The 21,871-nt window shown below is 33.6% G+C and overlaps 1 protein-coding gene across 12 annotated transcripts in view; it reads right to left on the bottom strand.

Moving 5' to 3' along the window:
* Window positions 1-21,871, bottom strand: part of RGS7 (regulator of G protein signaling 7) — a 557,275-nt gene that overhangs the window by 188,508 nt on the left and 346,896 nt on the right. For all 12 annotated transcript variants that reach the window (XM_036235632.1, XM_016166718.2, XM_036235631.1 and 9 more), the window contains one exon: window positions 646-752. In XM_036235632.1, coding sequence (XP_036091525.1) covers window positions 646-752 — 107 coding nt within the window. The remainder of the gene's footprint in view (window positions 1-645; window positions 753-21,871) is intronic.

Here is a 21,871-nt window from a genome sequence, read left to right as displayed (position 1 = left end):
TGACTGAAATAAGAGGCCACAATCATTTTCTGACAGAATAACACCATGTCTCATTTGAAAATGACTCAGAATGAGTCTTGTCAGTTTGCAAGTTATCTATGGTGTCCTCTTGTCCCAGATGAATATACACCCATAAAGCATCATGCATATCAGTCTTCACAGACTTGTAGAAATGCCTCAGATACCAGCTTGTAGAGGGTTTATATAATTAGCTAAATTCTATCCTGGAGCTTCAAGCATTCTATGAGAGTTTGCTTGGACTGAAGATAATTCTAGATCATAGGTGGGGTCTAGAGTATAATAACTTTAGTTACATATCTTAATTTCCTTCCTAGTACCTAAATGCAACTTACAGATGAAGAACTCTCTTATTTTCATTAACTCCATTAAATTGTTCTCTGAATTTCTCTTGTTCTTTTTTTTTCCTATAAATTATAACTAGTCATCACACAATTTAGCTTTCACAAATCATCTTAAGTAAGCACACTTTATTTTTCTTTGTTCTATTGATTTATGTCTTTAACAATTAGTTTCTAACTAGCCTAAGTTAAATAAGTCGTCATTTTCAAATTTTCTGTCAAAACAATTAACGAGCAAAATACAGATTTCTATTTTACTGTTAAAGAATATTTTTATTGAACTTACTTGAAACCGGTAAAAGGTGCCATCATCCTTGAGTGTGAGGACATGATCTGAGATTGGAAAGAAGTAGCCATGGGCAGCCATTAATGTCCCCAAGTGAAGTGCCTCCACTGTTTCATAAAAACAAACAAAAATAAAAACTTTAAAAAATATATTGATTTACAGGAGTGTAGGGTTTTGTCATGTTCTCTTTTGAACACATTCTTTCATCCAAATTCTCAGCATCCTGAATAACCATGTTTTGTACTTTTTCTTCTGTGTGTAGCTCTTTTACACAAGGTACTAAAATGTTTTGGGTCCCTGGCAGTGACTGTGCAGTGATCAACCTCATCTTGTGAAGACAAGCCCATGAAAACATAAAGTTAGGAAACACTGAAATTGGAGGATTTTTCCAAAGTCACAAAATCCATCATTTTATAGATGGAATATATTCTATATGTTCATTTTCATCCATATATCCACACAAAAAAAATTATTTGCCATTCATATAGAACTTTAAAATTATAAAAATGTTCACAGTTGTATCACCCCTGGCTTATATCGTAAATATCAAATATTATCAGCACTTTTTCTAATGATGGGGATCATTATTATGTAATGCTAGCAGGGAATGCTAAAGCATCTAGAATCATTTATGCTGCACTGAATGGGCCTACAGTCCTGTGATCATCCAAACTGCTCTAGCTTTTACTATTTTATATCCAGTGTTATAGATATGGGCTAGGAAGAGGTTTATTTGACAATGAAAATATTATATTTTCCCAAGAGGCTGAGTAGTTTGAACATAATATTATAAGTCATACATCTACATTAGTCAAGAATTTCTTCCAATAAAAAGATTAACAACATTTAATAGAGTTATCACTGCATTTGTGCAGAGACAACATAAGTTTGCTAACTGAAAATCTAGAAAGTATGAAACTATGCAAAACAGTTCTTTAGTCTAACATAAGCATATGCGTATATACAAATACAAAAAAGTTAGATGTATTTCTGTTTCTGTATCTTTATACACAACTTATTTATAAGTTTATCTTTGTTTCTTAAACAAGTAGCTAAAATGGTTCTTTAACTCTAGGATTCCCATAGCAGTTCCAGGACTATGTAAATTTTTATCTCAAGCCATTGATTACGGAGAGTTTCGAAACTCCAACTAGTAATGAGTCACTATGCCACTAAGTTAAGCATAAGAACACAACTAAGCATAAGAACCTCTTCCTTTTCTCCCTCATCTATCCCATATTGGCTAATAATAAAATAATTGTTAAATTTTATCTGTTATGTGTTACTATGGTGTTTCTTTTCATTGTTACCTAATATCTTACAAATGTTTTATTTTATATTATTTTTAAACAATTGAATACAATATTATATTAGTTTCAGGTATACAACAAGGTGATTAGACACTTACATAACTTACAAACTGATCACCTCTATGTCTGGTATCCATCTGATACCATACGTAGTTATTACAATATTACTGACTATATTCTCTATGCTGTGCTTTACATCCCCATGAATGATTTAATAACTGGTAATTTGCAAATCTTAATCTTGTTTTCTATTTTTATCCATTCCTTCCAAACCCATCTCATCTGGCAACCATCAAAATATTCTCTGTACCTATGAGTTTGTTTCTGTTTTGTTTGTTCATTTTTTTTGTAGATTCCACATCTTAGTAAAATTACATGTCATTTGTATTTCTCTATCTGACTTATTTCACTTAGCATAATACCATCTAGATCCACTCATAGTTTGCAGATAGCAAGATTTCATTCTTTTTTATGGCTGAGTAATTTTTCATTGTAGATATGTACTACTTTTTTATCCATCCATCTTTTGATGAACATTTAGATTGATTCCATATATTAGCTATTGTAATTAATGCTACAATGAATATACAGATGCATATGTCTTTTCAAATTAGTGTTTTGAGTTTCCTCGGATAAATACCCGGAAGTGGAATTTCTGGGTCCTTTTTTGTCTCTGTAATAGACTGCTTTTAAAAATCTATTTGTCTAATATATGTATTGCTATCCCAGCTTTATTTTTATTTCCATTTGCATAAAATATTATTTTTCATCCTTTTACTTTCAAACTGTGTGTATCTTTCCATCCGAACTGGATCTCTTATTGACAACATATGTATCGGTCTTGTTTTCTTATTCATTCAGCTGCCCTATGTCTTTTGACTGGCACATTTACTCATTTACATTTAGGTGATTATTGATAGGTACACAGTTATTGCCTTTTTATTATTTATATTTATGTTCTTTTTTTACTTCTTCTCAAAGGAGTCCCTTTATATTTCTTATAGTACCAGCTTGGTGATGATGAATTCCTTTAGCTTTCTCCTGTCTGAGAAGATCTTTTCTGTCCTTTGATTCCAAATGATAGCTTTACTGGGTAGAGTAATCTTGGTTGTAGGTCCTTGCTCTCCATTACTATGACTGTTTTGTGCTAATCCCTTCTGGCCTGCGAAGTTTCTGTTGAGAAATTATCCGACAGTCTTATGAAAGCTCCCTTGTAGGTACCTAATTGCCTTTCCTTTGCTCCCTTACAGATTCTCTGTTTTTAATCTTTACATTTTAATTATGATGTGTTTTGGGGTGATCCTGCTTGGGTTCATTTTGTTTGGAACTCTCTGCACTTTCTGGGTTTATATGTGTATTTTCTTCGCCAAGTTAGGAAAGTTTTCAGTCATCATTTGTTTAAATGGGTTTTCAATTTCTTGCTCTCTCTCTCTTACCCTTCTGGTACCTTTATGAATGAATGTTGGTTGCTTGATGCTATGCCAGAGGTCCCTTAAACTGTCCTTATCTTTTAAATAATTTTAATTTTTTGATGTTCTGCCTGAGTATTTTCTGTGACCTTGTCTTCCAAATTGCTGATTCGATCTTCTGCCTCATCTAATTTACTGTTCATTCCCTCTAATGTATTCTTTATTTTAGTTATTGTAGTATTCATTTCTGACTGGTTCTTTTTTTATGTTTCCTATCTCCATTCTAATGTTTTCTATCACTTTATTAAACTTATCATTGAGTTCATGTACTCTTCCCCTAAGTTTATGGAGCATCCTTATTACCAGTGTTTTGAATTCTGTATTTAGTAGATTTCTTGTCTCCATTTTGTTTGGTTCTTTTTCTGGAGCTTTGTTCTGTTCTTTCATTTTGGACACGTTTCTTTATCTCCTCATTTTAGCTGTACCCTGTGTTTTTTTTTTCTTTTATATATCTATGTTAGGTAGATCTTCCATGTCTCCCAGTCTTGGTAGAGTGGCCTTAGTAAGTGAAAATCTTCCCAGACAGGAAAAAGCTAAAGGAATTCATCACCACAAAGCTGGTATTACAAGAAATGTTCAAGGGAATCCTTTGAGAAGAAGAAGGAAAAAAAGGAACATAAATATAAATAGTAATCATAGGTGTGCTATGGGGCTCCGTGGTGCAGTCTCCCTGATTACCTGACCTGGGTGCTCCAGGAGCTTCTCTGTGTGAGTTATGCATGTCCTCCTGTTGAGGTTGTGCCTTGATTGCAGTTGGCACATCAGTGGGAGGGACTGGCCCTCAGGCTGATTAACTGTGAGAAGTTGTCATGATACAGTGCAAGGGATGTGTGCAAAAGCTGATCCCATAGAGGATGATTTGCTTTAGTGGGTCTCGAGTACTTTCTAAGTCTGCCCTTTGTGTGTGTGTCATTTGTGGAGGTGGTTGAGAGGTGCTTTGGTGTGATCTGAAGCTGGCTATTGAGTGTGTTCATCCTGGGACCTCACGGGAAGGTCTCAGGTCCAAACCAAGGTAAGCACTGCCTAGGGCCACTCTGTATGAGATACAAAGTGATCTTCAGATGATTGCCACTTGTGCTGGGCTTGGAGATGCCTGGGAGAGGCTAATTTGCAAACTGAGGCTAGCTGCCACTAATGTCGGGCTTGAGGCCACTTAGCAAAAGGTATAGGGTATGCTGAGGCTAGAAGTTGCTTGTTTAGGTTTGTAAACCTTTGAGAGATTTTAGGAAAGTTCGTAGCATGAGCCAAAAAAGGCCATTTGTGTGGAAAAGGCCCTGAAAGCAGCTTGGAAGGGTCTGTAAATTGGGTGGGGAAGGGTCTCAGGGAATCACTAGGGTAGTTCGAAGGATGCGAGCCAGATTAATGGAGTCTCAGATATAAGTGCCCACCTGTATTTGCAGGAGATTTGGTGGGAAGGTACAACAAAGGAGCAATGACTTCTGCCAACACTTCTGACTGGGAGAAAGTTTCCCTTCTAGCCCTTGTCCTGATGCCAAATAATTCGGTTCCTCCCTGTATGTGCTTGCAACGTCCTCTGGTTTTCACAGCCAAAAGTTATGGGGACTTATTTTCTCAGCACTGAAATCTTGGGTTGGGAGCCCAATGTGCAACTACTCAAAGGGGACCTCCACAACCAAATTATCCCTCCTGATTTTTAACCACCACATGTAGATGTGGGGCCTATCTGTTCATTTCATCCTTTCTCCTTCTTTTTAATTCAAAGTTAAAGTCTTCTTAAAGCCTCAGCTGCCTACAACTATATACTCACATATTCTGTGATTCTTATTGAAACTCAGGAGCTAGCATGAGGTATAAGGAAGAAAAAAAAAAAAAAAACCTTGGAGACACTCACTAGCTTTTGCTACTTAAATTCTCTGTGCCTCTCATCTATTGATAAAGGTTAACTAAGCCACTTTACAAAATTGGTATGAGAAGCAAATAATAATATATGTAAAGAAGTTGGAATGGTGTCTTGTGATAGTAGATATGCAATATATGGTAACTATTGTACTTCATTATTTACATGCTGAATGATTTTTACTTTTCTCCAAAGTACTTTCAAGAAATCTACTTTCAAATTTGCCTTCAATTAGGCTGAATGTAAGGAGCTGGCAGTTCTAATAGAATCACCCAATTACACCTCCTTTTTGTATTATCTATAAAATCAAAATGGTAAGAGAATCTTTGAAGATTGCTGGCTCATAGCAGTAAGCATGTGCTTATAGCCTTGATCTTGTTCTTACTTCCTGGATGCTCTTATAAGATAGTATTGGGGAGAGCAATGTATTATATCCATTTTAGGATTTCAAAATTAGGTGGCCAACCTATCCTGTTATAGCCATCTTTATTCAGTTTATTCCCAGCAGTCTGTGGCCTAGGAAAATATTATCATAACTATTTTCCAGAAAGATAAATTGTCTTATGACACATGAGGAAGTTTGAAGAGTACAGATACAAAAAAGGAAAATGAAGATAACCACAAAGATAAATAGTAAAGACCTTCTGAACTCTTAAGCATAAGAAAGTTGTAACTAAAATAAAACAAAAAGACAATGAAAACAGTTGAATGCTAAAGTGTTGGTGATGATTTTAAAAATGTAGTGGAAGTAAATATAACTAAGCTGCAGAAAAGAAAACCAGAGGTAAATGAACACAAGCATGATCTTACATTCATGCATCCCTCAGTACTAACTCTGTGATGTAGCATGCTTGTCTAGACGGCTAGGTGCAGGTTTTCTTCATGTAGCCCTACCATAAGTACACCTATGTAAATGTTAGTTGATAAGAATAATAGAGTGGATCAACTACTTATCTCTACCTCCTTTTTAATTCAAATACACAATATTTTATTTTTGTTTGATTTGATGATATAAATTCTCATTTCACTACCCTGCCAAGAGATAGCCATGCTTCCTTATTTTATTAATAGGAAGATTGGTTTTGATAAATTTTCAAAATGTCTTGAATTCAGTAGATATGTATTTGTAGGGGTATCAATAAGATAAAAATTTTGTTTCCACGTGGTTCACATATACTTCAGGTGTAATGGTCAAATCAAACCATTTAACATAATATTTATGAGAATTTGATTTCTAATAAAGCTTATAAATAATTTTGAGGTCACTGATCAAATAGTAACCTAAAGAGATTGAAATTATACAAGCTACACGCTCTGTTACAGGGCCTCCGGAGAACATAGCACCAGAGCAGGATAAATGCTTAGATGAAAACTCAGGGAGTTGGGGTAAATTTTCTGCTTCATTTAAGGTTGTAAACTTAGTATAGTAATAGTGAAAGTAACAATTGAATCAATATTTTCTGAATGAGTGTATAAGCAAATTTAAAGATAAATGACACAAAATAATATGAAAAACATGAAAATTACTAGTTATTTTATGTTGTGACGATGAGGAGCCTGTTTAGTTCATCTAAGATTATGTAAATGTTCATGATCTTCTTTCAAAATACTTTTGTAAGCTTTTGAGGTGGGGCTTTGTAGGTATTCTATTATGGGAAAGAGAATAGTGATTTAAATGGCATAAATGCTGCTAAGAGATCTTAGAGTGGGCTTGAGGCAGTGTTCTCAAGGTTGAATTGTTTATTGTTAGTGATAAACACAAAGCTAAACCTCCTGAGGGTCCTGCTGCTCCTGAATCTCAGCACCATTTTAAGCTAATAAGAATCCAGAAGACCACTAATAGTCTTGGAACGGTGTTGAAAGTTTAATGAGGGATCCATCAAGATCACCCTCCCAATAATGGAACACCAGATGGCTTCACAATATTATGCTTCTCGGCAAAATAATCCCTAATTAATCTTCTCCTACATGTGTTATTCACATTACCTACACAGCTGAATAAACTTTAACAAGAAACCTACCATAAGATTTCAGTTCATTTTCCATTTAGATACTCAAGCTATGAACAAACAAACAAACAAAAATCTATTTTCAAATAATTGTTACAATGTGACTAGCCTTGTGTAGTTTTAAGCCTGATGCATTCATTATATTGCTTCACCCCAAAGCAATAGAATTATCAAAATCCCTTTAAAGCAAAAGGAATTCTACATAACATAATTTGCCTTTGGACTACATCTACTTCAGAAAGTTAATAGGATTAGAAGCATATTATAAAAGAGGCTTGTGTATTCAGTATTATATTTTTACACACAGACATATATATATTTATATGTTTAATTCTATATTTACAACATATTTTTAGTACTCAGTAATATTTTACTTGTCCAGAGACCATAATTTTGAAGTGACAGCAAAATGCTTCTAAGTCGACAAAATAGTAATCATAAGCACACTAAATCCTCTATTTTTTATTCCTGTCATGAGTTATTTACTTTTATGCATATGTATTAAAAAGAGTGATTGTTTTATCAACACAGGGCACACTTGATGTAGCAAATATGATTAGTGTTGAGGGAAAGTATTTTAGAAGGAAATCCACTCAAAATAGAAAAAAAAATGACAGCTGATGACAATATACTAAGGAAAGAAAAAAGATAAAAAATAGGCAGAAGTTAAGTCACCAAATAGTAAAGGAGGCATTCACCATCATAATTCTAAGTTATAAAAGAAAAAAATTGTCCAACTTGTTATTCTCTGTATAAGAAGGCAGGGAAGGGTTCATTTTAGTGATATTTGAAAATATTATTTTTTTTTCAGAATTGGTACTTGAAAAGGTAAGCTATGTGAAAAAATCACATATACTCAATATTTTATGTTCCAAGGCCAAATATATATTACTATATTTAGGAATTTCTGAGGCAAGTCTATTTTCTCAATAGCAGGAGTTAGTGAAAAAAATATTTGCGATTTTATCTTTTTATTTAAGCATCATTCCCACATAGAAAAATCAAGTATTGTTTGCTTTTTAGTGATCCCAAATCAGGATATAGAGATGAATAATATAGTGATGTAAAATAGATAAGGTAAATAGATTACATAAAAAAGAACTGAAAACAGAAGCATAATTTAAACCAACTTTTAGGAATGTACTAGGTAATTAACACAAGTAAATAATATTTTCAAACCCAGGATCAGAGTACAGAGGTGAAGAAGCCAGGTTGTACAAGCACACTGCTAGGGTTCAAATCCCAACTCCCTCATTGGCTAGCTGTGTGATCTGAATAGATATGTGTATCCTCTAGGCCTGTGTCCTCATCTGTAAAATGAGGATAATAAAATACTGATGTCAAAAGTTTGTGAGGATCAATTGAGGTAATATGTGAAATGCACTTAAAACAAAGCCTGCCACATAAAATGCTCCAAAAACGTGAGTTATTATCAGTTGATACTTTTGAAAGGTCACATTCAGTAACACTTAGTCTAACCAAAGGGCAATGGGTAAACTAGTAGCTAGTGTTGCTCTAGGCTTCCAGGTCATGTAACACACTTACATTTGAGACTATTTGAAGTCTCCAGGTGGTCAATTGGCATCTCATGTGGGCAGATGATGAATCTGCTCTGGAATATACTATACCAACATTTTTCTCTAGATGGCAAAGAACGCTATTCAAATCTCAGAAACTTGGTATCATAATTATAGGAAAAGATTTCCAAAGGCAATATACTCTGCACAGTAGGTTTATAATCCAAAATATGAAAATGCCAGAGATTGATGAGAACCCTCAACTCAGTTCAGAGAGACTGATAACAATGACATACTGAGCCTGAAAATGATGAGAAATAACAATGACAGCAAAGCGGTGGCAGCAGTCAGAATGGGGATGAATTCTTAGGGAAGTATAATATTTTCCCAGGATGCAAAAATAAAAACCCATTTTAAAAAATGGGAGTTCTGGTCAAGATGGTGGAATAGCTAAACACCATGCTTGCCTCTTCTCACAACCACATCAAAATTACAATTAAACTACAGAACGACCATCACTGAGAATTGCCTGAAGTCTAGCTAAACAGAAGTCCTACAAATAAAAATATACAGAAGGAGCCACCGTGAGACTGGTAGGAGGGGCAGATGCAGATTGGACAGATCCCACACCTACATGAGTTGATTAAAAATCAGAAGGGCTATCTTGGCTATGGAGGTCCCCTAGGATGAATGAGAGGTACCAGCCCCACACGGTGCTCCCCAGCCCAGGGTTCCAGTGCTGGGAAGAGAAGTTCCCACAACTTCTGGCTATGAAAACCAAGGGGATTGTGACTGAATGAGACAGAGGAAGGCTGGACCTATGTGCAAATTCACTCATTAACAGACTCACTTGCTTTTAGCTCTAGCACTGGGGAAGCCATTTGAAAAGTAGGAACATAAAAGGAGAAATTGAATTGTTTGACTTCAGGACGAAGGCTGGAGGGGTAACTTTCTCCCAGACAGAAGTGCTGGCAGAATCCATTGTTTCTTTCTTGAGCCCTCCTCTCTTCTGGCTTACAGACACAGGCTGGCACCATATACGAGTCTCCATTAACCTGGCTAACACTGGACATACGAAGGCTATAACAAGAGACAACATCCACCCCGGTAATTCCCTGAGACCCCGCCCCACCCAACTTGTGGTACCACTTAAGCCACTACCAATGGCTTTTCCATGCAAATAGCCTGTCTTGGCTCATGCTGTGTACTTTCCTAAAATCTCTCAAAGGTCTACAAAATCTGAAAAAACAGCATCTGTCCTCGGCATGCCCTATACCTCTTGTTGAGTAGCCCCAAAACTGGCACTAGTGGCAGCCAGCCTCAGTTTGTGGCTTGCCCTCTCTAGGAACCTCCAAGCCCAGTGCAGGTGGTGGCCATCTGAAAATTGCTTGATGGTTCATGCCAGGTGACCCTGGGCAGCACACAGGCTGAGGCTGAACTTGGCCTATGGTGGACTCCTTCTAGGAGGCCTCAGGGATGGCATGACCAGTGTCCAGTTTTAAACAGCTGGAGCACCAATTAGGGCTGCATCGAGGATGACACACCCAACACCATACTGAGTAGGCACCCAGAGTTCTGCTAAAGCAAATTTTGCTCCATGGGGTCGGCCCCTCACTGGCTAGTCCTCTTAACTAATCAGCCCAAGGGTCAAACACTTCTTTGATGTACAAACCGTAACTAAGTCTCAGTTACAAAAGGAGGGCATACACAAGGGACATACCTGGAGCACTTGGCTCAGGTTCCCAGGAAACTGTGCCACTCAGCCCCACAGCATGCCTACTACATAAGGCCACTCGACTAAGACCAGGAGACATAGCAGCTCTACATAATACATGGAAACAAACACAGGGATGCAGCCAAAACAGGGAGACAAAGAAACATGTTCCAAGTGAAAGAACAGAACAAAGCTACAACAACAACAACAACAAAACAAACAAACAAACAAAAAAACTAAACTAAATGGAGACAACCTACTAGATACAGAGTTTAAAACACTGGTTACAAGGATGCTCAGTGAACTTAAGGAAAGAACACATGAACTCAGTGAGAACTTTAACAAAATGATAGAAAACATAAAAATAAAGATAGAAAACATAAAAAAGAACCAGTTGGAAATGAAAAATTCAATAATTGAAATGAAGAATACATTAGAGGGAATCAATAGCAGATTAGATGAAGCAGAGGATCAAATCAGCAATTTGGAAGACAAGGTAGCAGAAAACAATCAGAACAGCAACAAAAAAGAATACAAAAAAATAATAATAGTTTAAGGGGTCTTGAAAACAACATCAAACATACCAACATTTTTATCGTAGAAGTACTAGAAGGAGAAAAGAAAGTGCAAGGGATTGAAAATCTATTTGATGAAATAATGATGGAAAACTACCCTAACCGGTGAAGAAAGCAGACATACAAATCCAGGAACCACAGTGGGTCCCAAACAAGATGAACCCAAACAAGTCCACACCAAGGCACATCATAATTAAAATGCCAAATGTTCAAGACAAAAAGAGAATCTTAAAAGTAGCAAGAAAAAAGCTATAAGGGTGCTTGCATATGACTGTCAGCTGATTTCCCAACAGAAATTTTGAAAGCCAGAGGGATTAGCATAAAATATTCAGTGACAAAAAGCAAGGCCTACAACAAATATTGCTCAACAAAGCTATTATTTAGAATTGAAGGACAGATAAAGAGTTTTTCAGTCAAGAAAAAACTAAAGGAGTTCATCACTACTAAACACTATTACAAGTAATGTTAAGGGACTTCTTTAAAACAAGAAAAGTGAAAGATATCAAAAATATGAATAATAAAAATGACAATAAGTACATATCTATCAACCATTATTTTAAATGTAAATGGATTAAATGCTTTGATAAAAAGACACAGGGTAGATGAATGAATATGAAAACAAGATCCTTACAATATGCTGCCTAGAAGAGATTCACTCTAGATTGAAAAACATACACAGATTGAAAGCAAAGTGATGGAAAAGATATTTTACAAAAATCGAGGCAGCAAAACTTATACCAGATATAATAGACTTTAAAACAAAAGCTACAACAAGAGACAAGAAAGACCCAGTAATCCCCTTCTGGATATTCATCCAAAGAAATCCATATGTTCATTGTAGCATTATTTACAATAGCCAAGATATGGAGGCAACCTAGGTGTCCATCAATGGATGAATGGATAAAGAAGAGAAGGTACATATACACAATGAAATAGCACTCAGCCATAAAAAAGAATGAAATCTTGCCACCTGCAACAACATGGATGTATTATGGTAAGTGAAATAAGTCAAACAGAGAAAGACAAATACCATATGATTTCACTTGCATGTGGAATCTAAAAATCAAAATAAATGAACAAACAAAACTGAAACAAACTCATAGATACAGAGAACATTTTGATGGTTTCCATATCGGGAGAATGTATAAAAACAGGAACGAGATTAATATTTGCAAATTCTCAGTAATAAAATTAATCATGGAGGTGTAAAATACAGCATAGAGAATTTACTCGATAATATTGCAATAACTATTATGTAAGATGGATATTAGATCTATCAGGGTGATCACTTTGTAAGTTATATAAATGTGTAATCACCATGTTATACACCTGAGACTACTATAATATTGTATACTAAATGTATTTGAAAAAAATTATAAATGACTGTTATTGCACACACAGGCTAGAAAAGACTAGTTGTCTAATATCAGTGGGTATAATGCCTTGAATAATTTTTTATATATATATGAAGAATGCTATAGAAATTAAAGAAAAACAGAGACCTAAGCAATATTGGTGTGGAGAACTGGTTTAAGAGCTATGTTATTGAAACTATATAATATTGAGATGTTTATTGCACAAATATAGTATATCTCGCTGTATAACTGATAGTTCCATTATTGTACAAAATGAGCTGCATTTAAACAAGATTTATTCATGAGATAAATGCATAGAATAGTATTGAGATGAAAGAAAAATCATGTTGAGTTCATCTAAGAACATTATAAGGAAACTAACAATCACAAGAACCAAGGCAACAATAAATTATAGTGGAAAGCAGCATTCTCTCTAAAATTCAGCACAGCAAAATTCCCACCAGTTACTCTCACTGAATGAGTTGAAAGGAAGGTGGGATATTGAGTTAATTTTAATTGGCAGGAGTTTCCATAGTATGTGTTGCATTAAATCAGAGATAGCATATGCTACTGAACACGTACATGTGTGTGTCATAGAAAAACATATTCAACTGCAGTAACAGGATTTAAAGTCTAATCTCAGTTTCGTTCTGCATATCTTGAGTGAGTCATCTTGTTTCTCTGGACCTTAGGTCAGTATATGTAAATACACAGCTGAATCCTCAAACTCTTTCCAACTTTAATTCTGTAGCATGATACCCAATCAAAACTCAAACTGGACATTGTGACAGAGATCCTATCAACTTTATATTGTTTCTTTGTGTGAAAGGAAAATTAGTTTTGTTTCTTCCTCAGATACTCTTGCTATGTTCATGCCCTGATACAATGTGAAATACAATAGTTGGCTTGAATTTCAGATGTTTGATACTCAATCCTCATGATAATCTAGGGTTGCTATGGTAGAGTTTTGTGTGCATAGAGTAACAGTAATATTTATTTCAAATAAATAGAATCTGGACTAACGTATGTGTTCTATTTATATATTTTCAAAAGATATTTGTAAAAACACACACACGATATGGGAATAGCCAATAATACATCCCATGTGACAAAATGCCCTGAATGTATTAGGTTTGAAAATAATTGTCCCTTCTAAAGAATAAGCAACACAGTCTTATGATAATACTTGCAAATGGTACCTCTTTTTAAAATCGCTATTCTTTAATAATATTTAAACCATGATAAAATGTAAGACTAATTTCAATGCCATAGTCTTAATCATGGAAGCAGTCGCAGTTATTATGAAATTTCTGAACAAAGCCAGATGTAATTTCCTTTGATGTGTGTTTTTCATTAATCAATGCTTCAACTGGGGGAAGAATGTGGCACATCAAGACTGATGTCTGTAACTGTTTAAATAATCTTTACAGCATAGTGTTCTTTTTATTTAAAAAAAAAATCCCTGTTTGCTTAAACACATACACTTATTTTCTATTTTTATTTCTGTGCCTATCTGTTGGTTTATGTGTGTGTTGGCAACCAACTAACCTAGCAATGGTGATCTCTAGAAATATTTGGTTTCTAATAGACAATAGAAAATAGAAGGGATAAATTTATTAAATAAAACATTAAAATAAGTTTTATTTTAATTATAGTGCAATCTTCCACCAACAATTTGATTTTTATTTTAAATACTATATTCAAAATTATCATTACTGTATAATAATAATAAGGTAGGTTCAGAAACCATAATGAAATACAATGAGCTCATAAAAGAATTAACACTCCTCCAAAAAATTTCTCTATTTCTGCACAATAGCCAGAACTGAAATACTAGATGTTAAAGGATTATAGTTAATTAGTCTCTAAAAATATATGGTTTCATAAGATGCTTATAATAAAGTGTGTATGGTAGACAGCTCTATTGCCAGAATTCAAATCAAGAAATTCTGTGTAAGATATCAAGATCAAGATGCTGTATAGGATATGAAGACAAAATATGACTTGACCCTTAATAGGTTTGCAATCTTTGTGGACAGCACTTCCATACTGGAACCTATTAGAGAGTGCATGGCAGTTTATGGGGCAGTGGCTGTGAGCAAAGATGTTGAGCTGGATTACTTGCCTTGCTGCAAATTTGCAATCCATTGTTTTCAGATATTTAAATTTTTACTATCAGAAATACCTATTTGATAAACATCTTATAATTACACCTAGCTACAGATTGACTTCTCCTCTGAATTCCTATATAGTATTTCCAATAGCCTACATAACATCTCCACTTGAATATTGAACAAATATATCAAGTTTACCATGTCAAAACTGAATTGTTGACTTGTACCTTAAACCCACTCTTCTCACAGTTTTTCTCATCTCAGTTAATGTCCGTGATTATCACTCAGCTTCTCAAGTCAAAAAACGTGGATCCTCTTTGATGTCTACCTTTCTCTCATTTATCACATCCAGTCCAGGAGCACATTCTGATGATTCTATCTTGTGAACCTAGAATCTGCCTACTTTACACCCATTTTCCCCACCATTGTCCCAGTCCGAGCTACTATAATCTCTTGGCTAAATCACTTCAACAATATCGTTCAATATGATATTCAATATTAACATTATCTAGTTTCTTTTAATGCCTTGTTCTTTGTCACAGTGCTTATTTTAAAATGTAAATCAGATCATGTCACTCTTAAAATATTCTCCAATACTTTTTCATATATCTCATAAGAAAGTTCAAATTCCTTGCCTTGGCCTAAAAGATCCTACATGATCTGGCCACCAGTTACTTCTCTGTCTTCCTCCCCTATCATCCTCCCTTCATACATCCCGCTTTAGGACACAGACCTCTTTGAGGTTTCTCAAACATACTAAGCATGTGCATACTTCGAGGCTTTTCACTTGTTCTTTCTGCCTGGAATGCTTGGCGTTCTTCCTCCAGAGGGCTGAACATCCCACTTCCTGCTTCAGTTGATCTCTGTTTAAGTCACCACATCAGAGATATCTTACCTGACTACAGAGTATAAAAAGCATTCACTACCTACATACCTTTTTACTTTGCTTTAATTCTCTTCATAACACTCACTACTCTTTACCATGTTACATATTTATTTCTTTGTTATTTATTATTAATATTTTCCAATGATGCTCTATTATTTGTTTGTTTGTTTATTTGTTTTGATCTGTTCATTTATCAATGCCTTAACTTTCTGGAATATTACAAGCAACTAAAATTATATTAGCAAAAATAAATGAATAAATCCTACATTATTTCAAAAGAGACAAATTCTTAGAAATAAAGTTACACACACTTTTAAAGTGTTGCTACATTGCAAAATTTCTAGAAATATGTATAATTTAAATTATCACCAGGAGATAATAAATGTGTTGGCATCCCTGTAAAACCGTTAACCACTTGGTTTTATTATTTATTTTTTCATTCTTTTTTTGCGGGGAAAAAAAGGTGTCTTGCTTGTCTTGCTTGACTTTGAATTAATTTGAGTTGTTCCACATTACATTGAATTTGAGCTTAAATAAATAGTTATTTTACATATAGCATGAGTGAAAACAAAGATCCAGATTTGGGTGTGAAGGCTTTGAGAAAAGGTGGGTTAAAATAAGCACTGAAAGATATTAGACAGGTGGTGAAGATGAGGTCCTTCGATTTCTCTCCGGTTTTCCTAAACAATGTTTTCTCTTTTAATTCTTTTCATCCTTCATTCTTGATTTCTTTCTTAGGCTTATCTTACATAATAATTAACATAAATACAATCCCTTCTTATTTACCCTAAACTCTTTACTCCATTATTGAATCATACTAGGCTTCAGTAATTTATTCTATGAGTCTTCATTTCTTCATCCATCCATCCATTGAATAGATCAGTGTGTGATTGGTTTCAGGTGCTTAACTTGGATACAAAAGTGGACATGAAATTCTCTATCTCTATCCTCAAGAGACTCACAATGTAGTGAAATATATCATGCTTAAAAAGAATAAGAATGACTTGTTTCAACTGAGCCATAAAGAGTTTAAAAGTTGTCATTCCCATCCTTAAAACAAGAGAAAATCGAACAATTTGAAAATTAACTACTTTTCCTGGACTAATCAGAAAAATGAAAGCTGTAATACAAACTTCCACCTCAAATTCTTCACAGTCAGGCTCATCTAGAGATACAGTCAAGATTATATCTACTTAGAGCAGAGTTGTTGGATCCATAAACTGATAAGAACACTAAAGTTGCAATTTTTACAAAGAGCTTGAGGCTAAATGTGGGCTAGCATGACAGTGAGGAAAACCAGAGCCTTTTCACCTTAGTGGGGCCCCACACTTTCATAGGCTATGCTTCTAGGAATCCCACTATGTTCCTATAGTAAAGACTCAAAAAAGATCCCTCATGGCTCTGGAAGGAGGAGGGGAAGAGCAGTCATTATAATATATGCCCAGGGTTCTATCCATAACACAAGCCTATACTCTAGGGGAAAACACTTTGGCAGACCTTATTGCCATGGATAAAAGATATTTCTCCAACTCTAAACTTCCTATATCACCTAACCAAGGAAAAAATAAAAACTTAGTTAACAGAAGAGCTTCAACAAAATAGTTTGGAAAAGCTAAAGTCAGGTAAAGAAGGTAACGGTAGGGAAACAGATCTACACCACTGGAGAACATATGTGAAGGTCATAGATAAAAGAGACAGACCTATTAACATGCTGAGAGTTAGTTGAAAACTTTGAGAATTTTCTAATTCTCCAATACCTTACAACACCTGTAAGCTCCAGGATAAAAATGATAGATTACACCTCAAGGATATGTAATATACAGACGCTCTCTGAGGTGAGGTACTTAGAAAAGCCCAAAGTCAAGAATAGGGAAAAAACAAAAGCACTAGAGGAATGTAAAGTCTCTATCATTGATAGCTTCAGCGAACGTTTAACAAAGCCCAACCACTTAGCAGATGAACATAAATCAGCACACTAAGACTCTCAATTCTTATTACCTGAGACAAGATGTGCAACTTTCAATGAAAAAACTATAAGAAATGCAAAAAGTCAAGAAAAAACAACGTGAAAACACAAAACAATCACCAGAACCAAACTCAGATATAATACAGAAGTTGGAAATATCAGACATCGAGTTTAAAATAACCATGATTATTATGCTAAGAGCTCTAATGTAAAAAGTGGATAACATGCAAGAATATATGGGTAACGTAAGCAGAGAAAGAAAGATTCCGATTTCAAAGAAAGAATCAGAAGGAAATGTTGGAAATCAAAAACGTAATGAATTGAAGAATGCCTTAATGGGCTCATCAGTAGACTGCAAAAATCTGAAGAATTAGTGAGCTTGAAGACAGGTCAGTAGAAACCTCCCAAATTGAAATTTAAAAAGAAGAAAACAAAACTATAAACAAAATAGAGCATATGAAAACTGTTGGATAATATCAAAAGGTTTAGCATCTGTATTATTGGAATACAAAAAGGAAAGGAAAATGTAGAAGAGAAGAAATATTGAAATAATAATAGCCAAAAACTTTCCAAATTTAATGACACATGAAACCAAAACCCAGGGAGGTCAGAGAACACACAAAAAAGGTTGATGCCAAAAAAAAAAGAAAAGAAAGAAAGAAAAAAGATCTAAACCTATGCATATCATACTGTAAATGCAGAAGACCAAATAGAAATAAAAATATCTTAAAAGAAGTCAGAAAACAAAAACAAAAAATCCCACTTGCCTATTGAGAAACAAGGATATGGATTACAGTGGGCTTTTCAACAAGATAATGGAGTGAAATATTTAAAGTATTGAAAGAAAAAAACACCCTATAATTTAGAATTCTACATCTGGTAAAATTCATTTAAAAGTAAAGGAGAAATGCACATTTTCTCAGAAAAACAAATACTGAGGGAAAACATTGCCTGTGGACCTGCAGTACTGGAAATGTGTACAAAGTTCTTTAGGGAGAAGAAAAGTAATCCATCAGAAACTTGGATAAGAAAGAAGAGCATCAGGAAAAGAATAAGTTAAGGTGAAATAAAATCCTTTATTTTTTATACTTCATTTAGTTTGTCTAGAACATAACACTTTAAATTACTAACAATAACAATATATTAAGTGATTATACCATATGAATAAGTAAAATGAATGAAAAAAAGGGAGAGATGAACTGAGAACTCTTGTTATAAGGTGGCTTCATGACATATAAATTAGTATAGTATTATTTTAAGATGGAATTAGATCATTTAAAATGTATATTGTAAACTCTAGGTTAACCACTATGAAAAACATCTAAAAATAAGTATAATTGATACGCTAAGAGAGGATATAAAATTGAATTATATAAAATGCTTATTTAAAACCAGAGAAGGCAAAAGAGTGAAAACAGAAACAAAGAACAGATGCAATTCATACAAAATATATATGAACATAGCATGTATTAATGAACATACATAAATAATCATTTCAAATAATAATAATATAAAAATACCAGTTAGAAAAAGATTGTCAGAGTGCATTTAAAAAAAAACAACTATATATTGTCTGTAAGAAACATAAAGATTCAAATATGTTAAACATTTTTTGATATGGTAACTAATGTAGTAAGTTTATTAATTTCAGACATGACAAACTTTGTAACAAGGAAAGTTATCAGGAAAAATGGAAGGCATTGCCTAATCATACAGAGGCCAATTATCCAAGTAGAATTGGAGAATAACGATCCCAAATTTGTATGTCCTTAAAATGTCAAAATATAAGGGAAACACTGATAGAAATGAAGGAAGAAATAGACAAACCCATTATTATAGTTGGAAACTTCAATACCACTCTTTCAGTAATTGACAGGTCAAGCAGGCAGAAAATCAATACGAATATAAGTGACTTGAAGAACATTATCAATCACTTTCTAATTCACATTTGTATAATACTCTCCAATGACAGTAAAATACACATCATTTTATAGCACATATGAAATATTCGCCAAGATTGACCACATTGTAGGCCATAAAACACATCTTGAGAAATTTAAAAGAATAGCAATCATAAAAACTATTAGACTGTAGTGAACTTTAACTAGAAATCAATAAAAGAAAGACAGCTGAAAAATACCCAAATACCTTGAAATTACAGTAACCCATAGGTCAAAGAAAAAGTGTGAAGAGAAATAAAATATTTTAACTAAATGAATATCTGAATATAATTTACCAAAATATATGAGCTACGCCAAAGGCAGTGCTTAGAGGAAAATTTATAACACTAAATACATGTATTAGAAAAAGAGAAAGATATAAAATCAATAACCTAAGGTTATACTTTAGCATCAAGGGATACTAGAGAAAAAAGAGTGAATTAACCCTAAAGTGAGCAGAAAAAAAAAGAAATAATAAAACTAGCAGAAATCAAAATTGAAAACAGAAAAAGAACAGAGAAAAAATCAGCAAAACTAAAATCTAGTTATTGAAAAAGATCAATGAAATTGATAAACTTCTAGCCAAGAAAAAAAGAAATAAGACAAAAATGACCAATATTAGATATGAGAGAGTGGTCAGTATTACTGACTCATGGACATTTAAAAGTAATAAAGGATCACTATAAACAAGACTATGCCCACAAAGTTGATAACTTAAGTAAAGTAAATCAATTACTTGAAAGACACAAGCTACCAAAAACCACACAAGGAGAGCTGAGTAACTAAATAGCATCATTAACAAGGGACTGAATCAATCATTAACAATTTTCACAAAAAAGAAAACAATGGGTCTTGATAGTTCAGCTTGTGAATTCTACCAAGAATTAAGAAAGAAATGATAGCATTTCTCTACAATCTTTTCCAAAAAAATAGAATCAGAAGTAACACTTCCTAACTCATTCTACAAGGCCAGCATCACTTTAATATTATAATCAGATAAAAACATTACAAGAAAAGAAAATGACAAATCATTTTTCTCCTATTAACACAGAAACAAAAATCCTCTACAAAATACTATCAAATAGAATTCAACAATTAATAAAAAAGATTATACCTCACAATCAAGTGGACTTATTCAAGATATGAAAACCTAATTCAACATTTGACAACTAATTAATGTAATATACCATATTAATAGGCTAAAAGTGAAAAAAATCATAAAAATTGATGGCCCTAAATCACTAGAAAAACCTCAACACTTCTTTACAGTAACAAGAAAAAAAATTCTTAATCAACTAGGAAAAGAGGAGAACCTTCACAACGCGATGAAAAATATTTACAAAATGCTAGAGTTAACATCATTGTTAATGGTAGAAACTGGGTGCTTTCTTTCTAAGATTAGGAATAAGGCAAGGCTGTCCTCTCTCACATTCCAATTTAACATTTTACTAAAAGTTCTAGCTAGTGCAATAAGGCAAAAAAATAAAATAAACGGTACATGGATTGGAAATAAATAAATAAAATGGTCTTTGCAGATGATATAATTATGTAGAAAATCCCAACAAATCTACAAAAATACTCTTGAAATGAAAGGCCATTATAGTGATGTGATAGGGTGCAAGATACATTTACAAAAATTAATTGCTTTCCTTATTACCAGAAGTAAATCATGGAAATTTAACTTAAATATACCATTTACAATAGTAGCAATAAGTAAAATAAAAAAAAAATACTTAGGATAAACCTAACAAAAGCTATACAGGACGTGTATGGAAAAAACTTACAAACACTGACCAAAATTTCAAAAATTAAAAAAGGAGACATATTTTCTGTTTATGGATGGGAATATTCAATGTTAAGGTGTCATTTCATTCCTACTTGATCTATAGATTCATTGTGATACCAATCACAATCCCAGCAAGCTATTTTGTAGATATTGATAGAATGACTCTAAAGATCAGATGCTAAGGTAAAAGACATAGAATAACCAATATAATGATGAAAGATAAGAGTAAAGTTTGAAGATTTATGCTATATGATCTCAAGATTTTAAAGCTATAGTAATCAAGACAGTGTAGCATTGGTGAAAGAATAGACAAATAGATGAATGCAACAGACTAGAGAGCCCAGAAATATAACCACACAAATAAAGTCAATTGATCTTAGTCAAAAGAGCAAAGGCTGTTGTTTTGTATAACCAATTATTAAGGTTCTGTAAAAAAAAAAAAAAAAAAAAAAAAGAACCTAGACCCAGACCTTATACCTTTCACACAAATTATCTCAAAATGGATCCTAGATCTATAAGTAAAATGCAAAACCAAAAACCTACTAGGAGAAAACATAAAATAATCTACATAATCTTATAATCTATGATAAGTTTTCAAATACAACATTAAAGCACAATGCATAAAAGAAAGACTTGACTAGTGGATTATATTCAAGTTAAAAACTTATGCTCTGTGAAAAGCATTTAACAGAATAAAACAAAGGGCCACGGACTTTTAAAAAATATC

The sequence above is a fragment of the Rousettus aegyptiacus genome, unplaced genomic scaffold (genome assembly GCF_014176215.1).
Source record: "Rousettus aegyptiacus isolate mRouAeg1 unplaced genomic scaffold, mRouAeg1.p scaffold_m13_p_18, whole genome shotgun sequence".
Taxonomy (NCBI): Eukaryota; Metazoa; Chordata; class Mammalia; order Chiroptera; family Pteropodidae; genus Rousettus; species Rousettus aegyptiacus.
The sequence above is the reverse complement of the archived record's forward strand: the minus strand, read 5'-3'. Positions and strand labels throughout refer to the sequence as shown.